At 48.3% G+C, this 13,091-nt stretch overlaps 4 protein-coding genes across 4 annotated transcripts; 2 read left to right on the top strand and 2 right to left on the bottom strand.

Moving 5' to 3' along the window:
• Positions 1–281: 281 nt before the first annotated feature.
• PGRI_027130 (uncharacterized protein) lies at positions 282–1,974 on the top strand (the record flags this gene model as incomplete). The annotated part of the gene is made up of 2 exons (XM_040790426.1): positions 282–755; positions 826–1,974. The coding sequence occupies 2 exons, from the start codon at positions 282–284 to the stop codon at positions 1,972–1,974; spliced, it is 1,623 nt and encodes a 540-aa protein (XP_040647379.1).
• Positions 1,975–2,477: 503 nt separating this feature from the next.
• Positions 2,478–4,064, bottom strand: PGRI_027120 (putative serine--tRNA ligase DIA4; the record flags this gene model as incomplete). The annotated part of the gene is made up of 1 exon (XM_040790425.1): positions 2,478–4,064. The coding sequence occupies one exon, from the start codon at positions 4,062–4,064 to the stop codon at positions 2,478–2,480; it is 1,587 nt and encodes a 528-aa protein (XP_040647378.1).
• Positions 4,065–8,406: 4,342 nt separating this feature from the next.
• Positions 8,407–9,576, bottom strand: PGRI_027110 (putative RTA1 domain protein; the record flags this gene model as incomplete). The annotated part of the gene is made up of 4 exons (XM_040790424.1): positions 8,407–9,148; positions 9,207–9,356; positions 9,407–9,506; positions 9,555–9,576. The coding sequence occupies 4 exons, from the start codon at positions 9,574–9,576 to the stop codon at positions 8,407–8,409; spliced, it is 1,014 nt and encodes a 337-aa protein (XP_040647377.1).
• A 719-nt stretch (positions 9,577–10,295) lies between these two features.
• PGRI_027100 (uncharacterized protein) lies at positions 10,296–12,998 on the top strand (the record flags this gene model as incomplete). The annotated part of the gene is made up of 6 exons (XM_040790423.1): positions 10,296–10,646; positions 10,706–11,756; positions 11,804–11,931; positions 11,985–12,509; positions 12,561–12,621; positions 12,679–12,998. The coding sequence occupies 6 exons, from the start codon at positions 10,296–10,298 to the stop codon at positions 12,996–12,998; spliced, it is 2,436 nt and encodes an 811-aa protein (XP_040647376.1).
• Between the last annotated feature and the right edge of the window lie 93 nt (positions 12,999–13,091).

Raw genomic sequence — 13,091 nt, 5'->3', positions numbered from 1 at the left:
TTTCACCCCTTTATATGATTTTGTATGACTTTGTTATTCTATACTCTTTTTCCTCTTTTGGCGGGGAAAGCCGAAGTTCATACTCCGTACTCTTTCTCTTCCTCTTCCTCTTCCTCTTCCTCTTCCTCTTCATCTTCATCTTTCTCTTTATTGTCATTTCTCTTGTATCTTCTCTTTATTCCTTCTTTTAACCAATTTTCGTTCTCGGTCTCGGATGTCGCCCTCTTATGCTTCCAGGTGTTGAGCACCCACGGTTCGCATATGTCAACAAATCCCCAGAAATGGTCTCCCAAGCTCAGATCGTTGATCGCACAACCGCCCAAAGTACCGCTTCCCTAGTATCGCGTCCCTCGAGTAGGCGACACCGTTCTGGTCGCTCACACCATGGCTCCTCCTCGAATCCTTCCTCGAACGATTTCCCCATATTCACCTACACGGGTGACACCGAGGTCGTGATCCGCGCCGGATCGCAGGAAAAGCGTTATCTCCTCCACCGATTGATATTGTCACAATGTTCAGGCTTCTTTGAGGCGAGCACTAATGAAGACTGGTCGCGTCAGATGACTTCGGGTCATTCTAAACCGGAGGGGACGCTGTCGCGACTGAGCGAGGACGATGATATGTCGAGCGGGTCAACACTGGTACCCTCTGATAACGGTGGAGTCTCGACGCGACCAGGAGGAAAAAGACGCTGGCGGTATGAACTTGACTGGGAGAATCGCGCGGAGGATGAAGAGGTGATCCTTGTTCAAAAGGTATGCCTTGCGCCGGCGCGTCGCATAATCTCACCTTTGCGAAAAACGCTAATGTCGCGTGTTGAAACAGCAACCAACCTATGCCCCCATGTTCAGTAGCGATGGCGACCAAGTCGCATATCCCTCAACGATGACTAAACCGTCGAACGCCCAGGCAGGCTTCTTTCGATCCATGGCGAACCTAGCAGGAATGCAGTCGGTAGCCCACCTACCGCAGACGGGGGAGCACGCTGTCGCCGTGGATCCCTTAATACGTGACTATGACAATCTACTACGAATATTTTACAACCATGCCCCCATTATCAACAGTGTCAACATCGCCTCAGCATATACAGAGTGCAAATCCCTCCTTGCATTGGCGGATATGTATGACGCGCTTCCGGTGACCGGACCCCGCGTGGACCACCACCTACTCGGCTTTGGATCTCGTCTATTCAAGCAAATAGCCAAATACCCACCCAGCTACCTGAAGCTAGGATATCTCGCCCGCAGCCGGGTGATCTTCTCCGAAGCCTTGATCCACGTCGTCGGCCAGTGGCCCGCCGCCCTACCAAGTCTACGAAACGGCTCCTACGCGCCTCTACCAGACTCACTCCTCGACCTGATCGAAGACAAAGTAGAAGATCTCGAGGAGCTCAAATCTCGCGTTGAATCCAAGCTCCTGCGTCTATCTCTAACCACCTCACGTGGTGAGCGTGTCGGCCCCTCAAACGCATACTTAGACTGGCTGGCCGTATGTCTGTTCCGTCAATGGCTAATAGAAAGCACCACGCCTCCACCAGCCCCCATCCTTAAGAACGCAGGTCCAAGCGATGGTCCAGCCCAACCTACCGCGTCAGCGTCACACCCGGCAACCGCGCCGCGATCACCCACCTCCCCAGACCCGTCTGCGCGCATCTATAGATTGATCGGCTCCTCTTCTGCGCAGGCATACCTGCCCCACGAAGAGCTAAAGCGCTTTCTTAAACTTCATCCTACGTCATCCTCTGGCTCGCTTTACACGCGCGAGACTCTGAAACGCTTCGAGCGCAAGATGGACGAGATGAAGCGGCTAGCACGGGATATCGTCAAGCCGCTCATGCGTAATTTCCTCGAGTTGGAGCTGAAAAGTCCTGATCAGACAAGTCCTGGCGCTGCTGGTCCTCGTGAGAATATTCCGGTGGGATTGCCATATCTGACATGCACCCGTGTTGAAGACATAGATATACCTTGGAAATAAGCCTGACGACTTCTTACTTCTTGGTATCTGTCTTGGCTTATGTTTCGTCCCTTTGGATGTCTATGCCCTACTTGGAGTTTTGGACGTGTGGTTATTTCTTTTTCTATCTGCGCCTTTCCTCAGGCTGCTGGTCTTGTCTGACGAAGGAGACCAGATTGTACTCCTGTCTTGATTTGCGATGATGTGATGTTTACTTGATTTATGTTGTTTTGTTTCTGATTCATGTTTTCACGATGTCATGAATGGTTCTCTGGTTTGATTTGTTTTTATTTAATATTCTGCTTTACTCAGCCCTAAGGCAGAGATCCGGGTCTTCTAGGCCTAATTTTTGTTTATGTTCTTAGAGATACCAAAAGATCACTCGCAATGCAAGATTCACCAAGATATTTACCTATTCTTCTTTATAGCCCAATTGTCCTCGACTCAAAATATGAAGCATATGTCCATTACTTCCCTAAAAAGTACATAATATACAGTGTCTCCACGAGAGTGAGAACAGCCCTCTAGCTACGACCAATACTCTCCATCCCATCCATCCAAGGCCGCAAAACCTCAGGAATAACAACAACTCCCCGCTCAGGATCCCACCCATTCTCCAAAATCGCAGCCAGCACACGTGGAACAGCCATAGCAGTTCCATTAACAGTATGCGGGAACCTCGACTCCTTAGCGCCACCGCCACGGACCCTCGCCGCCAACCGACGACTTTGGTAATCCGTGCAGATAGAAGCCGAAGTAACCTCCCCCCAAGCCGATTCCAAATGATGAATCTCCGGATCAACCGGCGTAGCACCCGACACCGCACGCAGACGAGACGGGAAGAGCGCCTCGATATCCCGCTTGCGCGTCGCGCTAGCCCCCAGATCCCCGCTCGGCATCTCCAGCACACGACACGGCAGATGCAGCGCCGTCAAGATCTCCATCTGCATATCCAGCAGTTCGTTGAACATATCATCCGAGCTCGGCGCGGCCCCGTCCACGCTATCCGCCCAACCGAACAGCTCGACCTTAGTGAACTCGTGCACGCGGTACAGGCCCTTCGTGTCGACGCCGCGGGATCCCGCCTCGGCGCGGTAGCAGCGACTCGCACCGACGAGCTTGATCGGTAGCTCGGAGGCGTTGATGTCGCGGCCTGCGTACATGGCGGCTAGGGGGATCTCGGCGGTGCCGGTTAGCGAGCGTTGGGGTTTGGTGTTTTTGTCGCGCTCGTTCTGCTCAATTGACCAGATCTGCTGTTCGTTGTGTTGGTCGCGTGGCTGGAAGCCGCATGCTTCGGCGATGTAGGAGTAGACGATTGAGGGCGGTGCGACGGTTTTCCAGCCCCGGCGGCGGGCGGTGCTTAGGGCGTATTGCACGAGTGCCTGTTCAAGCATTGCGCCTTCGTTTATCAGGAAGTACCAGCCCCATCCTGTTGTTGTGGCTGAGCTGGCGAAGTCGAGGAGGTTGAGCTCTGTGCCGATTGTGACGTGGGACCGAGCTTGGAGCTCGGATTGGGATTGGCGGGTCCAGGATGGGGGGTCTGCGGGGTTGAAGTTGATGTATTGTACAAGAGTTGGGTCGTGGCCGATGGGGGTGAATGGGGAGGAGAGGTTTGGGAGGGAGAGGGCTAGTCGGTTGATCTCTTCGGTGCAGGTTGCTTTGCGGTCTGTCATGGACTGTGAGTCGTCCTTAAGACGTTGAGCTTCTGACTTGAGTTCGGCTAGTTCCTCGCTTGGACTTAGGCCTTTCTCGTTGATGTTTCCATTGCCTGTATCTTGGCGAGTCGCAATGTGTAGCTTGGCGATGGTCTTTTCTAGTTGCTTGATGCGGGATCGAGGGGTTTTCAGGTCGTGATCGAGTTGTCTAGCCTCCTCTGATAATTGTTGGATTTTTGACGGATACCCGGCGTGACCTGCATAGTTGCGATCTATGCAGTTCTGCGCGTAGAGGTCGGCATTTTGGCGGATGTGTTTGATGTCCGGCGTTGGCTTTGGAGCTGTTGCGGGTCGCAAGATGTCTCGATTGCGTCGGGCGGAGGAGAAATTGCGCAGAGATGCTTTTAATCCATATGAATGCCTGCAATTGAAGCAGACGTATGAAGTGAGTGCCATTGGAGTTGAAGAGGAAGAAGAGAAGAACGAACAGGCCATAAAGTGGATAGTGGATCCGCTTTAACCCTTTTGGGAGATCCGCATATACTCCTTAGTATGCAACAACAACTCCTCAAGATTTACTGTGCCTCGATCCTTTTTTTAGTGAACTACTATGTAGTTATCTTCACCATTACAGATATATTGGCTGGTCTTACCTTTGAGCGTGCAGTCTCTAGCCTAGGCAAGAGGGGATTACAACCATTGGGTACTCAGATCTATTGGAAGGAGACACGGTTAGGTTTCTATGTTAGGGTGCTATAAACGGATGTAGTTCTGGTGTAGAGAAACGGGTATAATATTGATGAGCTATGCTAGCTACGGGGTAGGCTCAGAGTAAGTCATAGTATGTCCCGAGGTCAATCCATCTAATCCTACATTATCTAATTTGCTTCAGACTTGGATCAACACTTGCTTCTTGGAGATATTTTTTTGCATGGCATACAAGGTTTGTTATACCTGATCCAGAGAAATGGTGATCACTGTTAACACTTTTCTTGTCGGCGAAAGGCCCAAATCCTATTCGCAGGTACACTCATTCTATTAGTCTCTATTCAGACGAGAAAGAATATAAGCTGGAATTCAATCTGCCAGAGAAAGGTAAAGCATTTTTTTGGGATAATCTAAATGGCTGAATTCTTTACGTTCCCCAAGTCATATCCATATAGGAATATATTAATGAAATACAGCGTTTTTGGCCTGGATGTTGTGTCTATACAATACCCAGATGTCTCGCCTTTGTCAAAATTTCCTATGAAAACATATCAATGTAAATTCAACATCAAGAGTCCCTACCACTTAAACCAGGATAATATGTTCCCAGGTAATCATCTAGCTGCAGATGAGCCGCATCGATCTTCAGAAATTCCTTCCTATCGCTAAACTCGAAGATCGGCAATCCTTGGCGAAATATCTGCAGCAGCTCGCTAAGCTTAGCATGCTTTTCACGATGAGAATGTGTCATACGTTTGATGTTCCATCCGCCGGTATCCTTCGCCGCCTGTATTCTGCGCACACACCCCTTATTCATTTGCTGTTTTGAGAGTCCGAACGGATAGACTGAATTGAATATTGCAGGCTCAGTCACTAGGGACTTAAATATAGCGGTGTAGAGAGCACGCCAAGGAGCTATCCTCTGCTTATAGAGGACACCGTCAGCAGAATTGATGAGACAGTCCTCCGGTTGTGGAGCTTTAGATTTGCTGAGTGGGCCATAAGCGTGACAAGTGCGACTGTCACCTTTCCGGCCCCAAAGAAGGCATTGGTGTGGATAAAGGGATGGTCGTTTCCGGCATGTTAACAGGATGTTGTTAAGTCACAAGCCAGACAGAAGGGCTGAGCAGTTGATTAGGAAAAGAGACACGCTCTGACAAGCTCTCAGAACTAACTAAATAACTAGTTGACTACGGAGTAGTTAGGTAGTTTGTTAAGTAGTTGTCTTCAGCCTCGGACCCATCTGTTAGTCAAGTAACTACATATACGGAGTTAGTTGGACGCAACTAGAAAATTAACTTTTTCATCTTTCAGCTTTGACAGAAGAAATAGATCTTATGCAAGACCTGGAGTATTCTTCTTCATGCATTGACTAGAAAATAAACGTCTAAAGTACGTTCTCAATCCTGTGCCGAGGTATGTGGATAAATATACGCGATATGGAGTCATTAACTTCGAGTTCATTTCGGATTCTACAATGCAACTCCACTATCGGGACAAATATTGCACCAGTAGTTTTTTTCTTACCGTTTGGCTGAGCAAAAGTACTGTGCAGGTTATGTTACTATACGGAGTATAACTTTAGTGATCTAAGCCCTCTACTTCCCGACGTCGGCGATCTACCCGCCACATGCTATCCCCACTGTGGTCCTCTTAGTTTAAGTATCGCACTGAAGTACTCTATAGTCGTGTATTTCTTATAGGCATTTTAGTTAGGAAACCTGATATGAAGAGCTTAGTTGCTTGTAAAGGTGTAATTTACAAATGATTTTAGATCAAAAAATGAAATTAGTTTAATCATATCACTACCTACAATGATATCGGCTATTTATTTGATACAACATTAATATATTTATAGAATCCATAAGATCACTTACGTAGTTTTATGTGTTCCATATATAAAGTACAACCCATGGATATTTAGATTGGACTAGACCTTTTCTTTAGACCCCCCCCCCCCCCCTGGGCACATGTAAAGCAAGTATGTATTGGGTCGGGTAAATACTCCACACCTATCTATAATCCATGCAACTAGCACTAGAATAAAAAACAAAAACACCATGTCCTGGGGGCCAAAGGAACCGCTTTCTCGGCAGACAACTGTGTAGGGTAAGGGCCTAAACGATTGAGGCACATGGTGGTCAGTCACTTATTGTGTCATAAAATCGAAGGTTCGAACTGTTATACCTTACCAGGACGTTTGAGGTCGTATCCCGTATTACTTCTAGATAAGCGAGTCAGAGGCGCACATTAGCGCTCCTCGGTACCATCTAAATGTAGTTTATGGTATGATATGTGGCTTCACGGAATGTGTAGGTTGGGTGTTGGAATAGATGGATGTTGATCGCTCTCGCTCTGAATGAGAGGATCCACAGTAAGCAAATGTCAAGTGTACTAGTTTAGTAGGCTGTACTAGTAGGCAGCAAAAAAAGCCCACCCGGCAATGCAGTTAGTGAAGCCCACCCACTATACCCCGTATAGATGTGTCTATATGGGTCTGACACTCCTTGAATGGAATGATGCATATCCATATGGCCCCGTTGATCAGACCAATCATGCCTTCTCTTATTACAGTTTGTCATATGAGTAATTTGGGGTAGAGAAATGAAGAATCTGACTAGGGAAATACTTCGCCAGTGTTGTTGAGATACCTGTATTAAGACTCGAAAGGCCAACATGGTAATGGTAAATTATCTCGTGCTTCTTTCACCAACCCTGGAAGGGAATAGACTGTTGCATGTTTCAGTGAGCCGTTCATTTATAGATCGCGACCTCGCGGGGAGTCCACCCGCAACCAAATGCCCACTTTGCCTTCAAGAGATTTACTACACTGGAACAAGCAAGTGGATGCCGTCGGTGTCCGGCCCCATATATCTTCACGAAATGCTACAAGGCCATGGTATAAATACCATCCCCACCCTTATATTTTCGTAGCAAAACACCATGTCACTTGATTCGAATTCCCTGTACCAATTCGAACTCTCCCAGGACCAATCTAATGGCGATTCATGGCCTGAGTTGTGGTCTGATGAATTGGGTGCCTTGAACGATGTTAACCCTACCGATCTACCTTTACATCTTGACCCTGATCTCAATCTCCTCTGGCCGCAATTAAATGACGGTCTCTACCCTGTGACTAGTTCTTCTGAGGCGCCGATTCTCTCCCCATCAAATGCCTTGGCACCTCCACTAGCCAATCCACAACCAAGTGTGCCCTCCGATATCTATGAAATAGGCTACCGAGACGCTAATGGTGATTGGCGCTGCAACTACTCCGGATGTCTATCCAATCAGGTCTTTCTACGGGCCTGTGACTTGCGAAAGCATTACCGATCCCATCAGAAATCTTTCTTCTGCAATGAACCAGATTGTAAATGGTCAAGAATTGGGTTCTCTTCGAGCAAAGATTGTCAACGGCATATGCGCTCTCATCGGCCGATGATCAAATGTCTTGCGGCGGAATCACTTGGCTGTGAGCGGGTCTTCAGTCGAATTGGTATGTTATTCCTTATATATATTTTCTTATAGTCCTAATTTGGTAGTGTCTCAGTGCTAATTTCTAAAGATAATATGGTATGCTATCCTAATCGTACTCGATTTTGTTATAAAAACTGAAATCTTGATCGACATACTAATGGGATTGATTGGGGATCTACAGAGAGATCATTATCGCAAGATACATGAGGTTTCGCAGAGTAATTTGCTTCCTCGTTCTTCCAGGCGCAGTACCGGAAAAAAAGATGATGTCTCTAACCTACCTGGGCTTGATGCTGCATGACCCTCATCATGTAGCGGTGTACCTCTATCCTTCACATCTATGATGTCCGCACATTTCACTCGTGTAGCGTTCTGTTTACCTTTGGCGATATTGCAGGAGTTGTGATGATTTGAATTTCGGCTGTGAGAATCCCATATTGCACTTAGACCTCAGTGAGGCCCTCAACCCTAATGTCAATTTGTGTATAAGTTGTTAACCGGGTAAGATATAATAAAGGGATGAACATCATGTATTGTTTGTAATATACAAGAACTAATTCTTATGGAACGAAGAGGGATCTAGGGGGATGAGGTATAACGACACAAAATGCGTTCAAACGCTCTGGGTGGTTCTAGCAGTGGTTTCCTCTCTCCCAGTCGGAATCGTTTTCCAATACTTCTCCTGCTTGCCTCGTTTCACGACCAATCCGAAAATATCAAATGGATCGATAATAGTCTGGATCCAATGACGGGGATCATCATAGCCAGGACCCTCAATCTCTGTGACACCATCCTCAGCAAGATAAATCTTGTTTGAGTGTGGAAGCCAACGCATGGGATGAAAGACATTCAGCAAAGTGGTATTGCTATACATGAGTACAACCTCGAACACCCAGAAGAACCACTCCTGCTTCAGTACAGGGCTGATATGTTCTAGGTCAGAGTATGCATTCAGACTCGCGGCAGTGAAGTATTCCACAGTGCGATAGATGGTACGGATCGTGATAAGGGTGCAGCTACAGTACAACACCAATAGGGCACGCTTGATCTTGTGGTTCAACACGCCTCCTCTGGAGCAGTTGAAGTGGAATCGGGCAGCCAAAGACACAAAGCCTACCATGAGAGCAATCTGCATGATAAGGGCCGCTTTCAGCAGTGCCTTGCCGATGTTTTGCGAGCTGACAGTAGAGTTTGCGCTTGCGACTCGGACCGCTCCGTTCGCTGTAATGCTCTCAATAGCCACACCCAAGGCGATGAAGGTTGTGAATACGCGGCCAGGGTGGATGGGGGAGTGGTATGGGATATAGTAGAGTATGCGACCCAAAATGAAGAAGTTGGCACCCTCATATACCGGTCTAGAACGATCGGACATTGGTCAGTACCGTGTCTCATGATGGGGTGGGTACTTCTTACGGTCCGGCGAGAAGAAGCACAGTGCTTGCGATAAAGACGCCTATATTTCCCCACTGCCCGAACGCTCCGATAGTTCGTGTGATAAAACCTGCAGTGAACAGAAGGGCAGACCAGGGAAGAAGGCCGGTGACTTTCCAGGATTTGTATTTGCTGGTGAATCTGGTTAATTTGAGGGTTCGTAGTGGGTAGAGGTCACATACAAGCATTGATATCCATGGAGGCCACCAGAGATAGCGAAGAGGATTGCAAAGGTAATTGCAGCGCCTTTGTTTGGTGCATAGAACCACAAGCTTCCCTCCTCTTTATTTTGTCAGATATAAGTATTGATCGTGGTTGATTTAGACTTACGATATGACCTTGCCTCGAGCATGGTTGTAGATCCACCAACTAAATATTGTGAACAAATAGGTTTGCGTAAAGATAGCGAGAAGTTAGAGTATGAAAATTCTACAGAAAGGACGTTGGATACTTAACGATATATATACATGACGCTTAGGTCCTATACTTCGGGCAGTGCTATGCGGAACCCTCCTAAACAGATGACCTAAGTGTTCACTTTAGGCAATTTCGTATTCCTTCCAACGCCTAAATAGCGGATCAGCAGGCTTAAACTGACCTCGTATCTGCCTCATTGTGCCAAACAATACGAACACTGCCACTGCCATTGTCTCCTTAACTTCTGATTCGCCAACCTAGTTATCACGCTAATCCAACTTGGGTAACTTCGTTTTCGCTTGCTTTGGGCGTAGATAGAGCCTTAGTGTCCTTCAACATGAACCAATATACGTGTACAAAGTACTCCGTATGGAGTAATTCGTAAAGGCATATAACTGGGACTAAATATATCCCAAGGCCCACCAATGAAAGACATTCCCATGAAGGTATAGAAGGTGTAGATGGATGGCACGTGATATAGTAGTTGTCTGGGTAACCAGCAACCCAAAGCGGTAAGCGCAATGTTGATCTGTAGACGTTCTGGACTTTCCTTTGACAGCTGGCACAACTGTTTTGCATATTGCATACCATCCCCACAGCTTCAAAAGTCCAGAGCCGCACTCGTGTTGTGTGCATACTCACGAGTCGCCCAAGATGCCGTCCAAACAGCCTCAGGCATCGCTGTTCCAAGTTTACCTCCGGTTACGGCCGCCGATGGCCCAGAAGCCTAATGAATCTGATCGCTTCTTGAATGTTGAGCCTCCAGAGGCTTTGGAGGAGGAGACAGAGATTGTCTCCCCTGGATCAACACATATTACTCTTCAGCCACCAAATGACACGAGAAAGCGCGCCGTCGAGAGGTTTGGTTTCACAAAGGTCTTTGAGGAGGCTGCCTCGCAACTTGATGTGTTCCATGACACTGGGATGGAGCCTATCATACGCGGAGTGCTGAAAGAGAACCGAGATGGGTTAGTCGCTACCCTAGGAGTCACAGGCAGCGGAAAGGTATGGACCCAGATATTGCAGCATCGCGATAGCCAAGCTCATGGGTTGACCGTGTACAGAGCCACACTATTCTTGGATCCAAGACCGAACGAGGAATGACCCAAATGGCACTTGACGTTATATTCCGTTCCCTAGAGCCGACAATCAAGACCGACGATAGCAGCATTACACCCGTAATGCTTGCCTCACTAGCTGCTGCGGACGCATCCGAAGCGCAATTGTTCTCCGCCCAAACGTTTTTGGAAGCTGTATATGGCGAGCCAAATGGACGTTCATCGAGAGCGCAAACCCCAATGAGCCCATCTCGTGCCAATACCCCTTTGATGGTACGAACCCCCCTTACCCTGAACTCCCCCAAAGGATCCCCGACCCCGCGACCACGCACCCCTGGATCGTTGCTCCCAAGGCCGAGATCTAAACCTGGAAGCCCCCGCAAGGTGGATTCGTCTTCTACCACCAGTCCCCATAGCCCTGCACGAGCTGGCCTTGGTCAGGTCTCGCCTGGGTCCTCTGGATGGATCACCCCGGGATATTCTAATCCTATCCCCTTCACCCACTCCAATCTATTTGAACCCAAATCAGCTAAATCTCGACTTTATGTCATTAAGGAACCAACCCCTGCCTTGAACTTCCCTCGCCGTCACGTACGTGAACGACCATGCGCCCTTCCTAGGCTGCCCGATATGAGCCATCTTACTGTGGATATGGATTCAAATGCCGACTATGTCGTTTTGGTATCAATGTATGAGGTATACAATGACCGAATTTTTGATCTTCTATCCCCCTCTATCGTCCCAGGTCAGGGCACCATGTCCCGCGGGAATAACCAAAAGGATCGACGACGTCCCTTGCTCTTCAAGCCTACCGAGGGCTCACCAGATCGGAAACTGGTTGCCGGGCTACGCAAAATTGCTTGCAGCAGCTACGAGGAAGCACTGGCTATTTTGGATGTTGGTTTAACCGAACGCAAGGTGACTGGCACTGGAATGAATAGCGTTAGCTCTCGAAGTCATGGCTTCTTTTCTCTGGAAGTCAAGAAGCGGACGTATTCAAAGCGAACCGGCGAACATGCCTGGGCTGGAAATGCTCTCACAGTTGTCGATCTTGCTGGTAAGTATGCCATATCCTTGTTATAGGGATGTTACTAATTAGTCTAGGCTCCGAGCGTGCGAGAACAGCAAAGACAGCTGGTGCTACACTCGCTGAGGCCGGCAAGATCAACGAAAGCTTGATGTATCTCGGCCAATGCCTGCAGATGCAAAGCAACATACAGGATGGAATGAAGGTGTGTTTTGTATCGTTGGTGTGCTTTCTTTCGGCAGCTGCTAACCTACACAGACTGCTCTTGTTCCTTACCGGCAATGCAAATTGACCGAGCTTCTATTTTCTAACTCATTCCCATCGCCTCACCAGATGTCCAGAGGCCAATATCCGCAGAAGGCTGTCATGATCGTCACCGCCGACCCTCTGGGTGATTTCAACGCCACATCTCAAATTTTGCGTTACTCCGCATTGGCTCGAGAGGTTACCGTTCCTAGGGTTCCCTCGATTAGTGAGTCTATCTTGTCTGTCGCTTCTGGTAGTCACCGCTCAGTCAGTGGCTGCACTTCGCCAAACTTCGATTCAACCGAAGAGCTCCAGAGAGCTGTTGCTGAGATCGCACGCCTCACCCGCGATTGCCATGGCCTTGCTGTTAAGCTAGCCGAAGAAGAGATTGCACGGTCCGATGTTGAAATGAGACTGAGAGCTGCTGAAGAAAGATGTCTCATGATCGAGCAAGAAGTGCGAGAAGAATGCTGGGCAGAGATGGATGAGAAAACGGAAGAAGAAAGGCGACGCTGGCAGAGGGCCTGGGACGAGCAGGTTTGTAGCCCTGGATCAGCTCAAAACTTGTCAAATGCTAATACTTTGTAGATCGGTCGCAATGACGAGCACATCGACAAGAAGGTTGAGCTCGTATCCCGTGGATTCCAAAGTAAGTTGCCCATGAGGAGCGAAATCTAAGAACACTTGGACTGACCTCTATTTCCAGTCTTTGAAGATTCTGGGTCGAACGAACGAGTAGAAGAGCTTGAGCAAGAAAATGACCAGCTTCGCCGCAAACTCGCCGCTCTTGAGCGTGAGATGCACAACCAATCCCCTACAAGAAAGCATAAACCCAAGAATGCCACGTCCGCACGGCCTAACCTGCTTAGCCGCGAGAGCGACATCGAGAACGCGTTGCAACGCATGGATCAATTGAAGCTCGCAGATACCATGTTTGCTCCTCCATCGCCCGGAGTCTCGCCTATGAAGAGGACGAGAAAGATGGGAACCCGGAAATGGGACCTTGCCCCAGAGGACGAGATCTAAGCCGTCTTGTTTCCTCTACCATGTTACGACTGTTACGATTTACTCTTCTTACCCTGCTCGAGATACTAGAGCTTTTAATTCCTGGGCTTATCT

The sequence above is a fragment of the Penicillium griseofulvum genome (genome assembly GCF_001561935.1).
Source record: "Penicillium griseofulvum strain PG3 chromosome Unknown contig_80, whole genome shotgun sequence".
NCBI classification, from domain to species: Eukaryota; Fungi; Ascomycota; class Eurotiomycetes; order Eurotiales; family Aspergillaceae; genus Penicillium; species Penicillium griseofulvum.
Note: the sequence above shows the minus strand (reverse complement) of the source record. Positions and strands in the feature narration are given on the sequence as shown.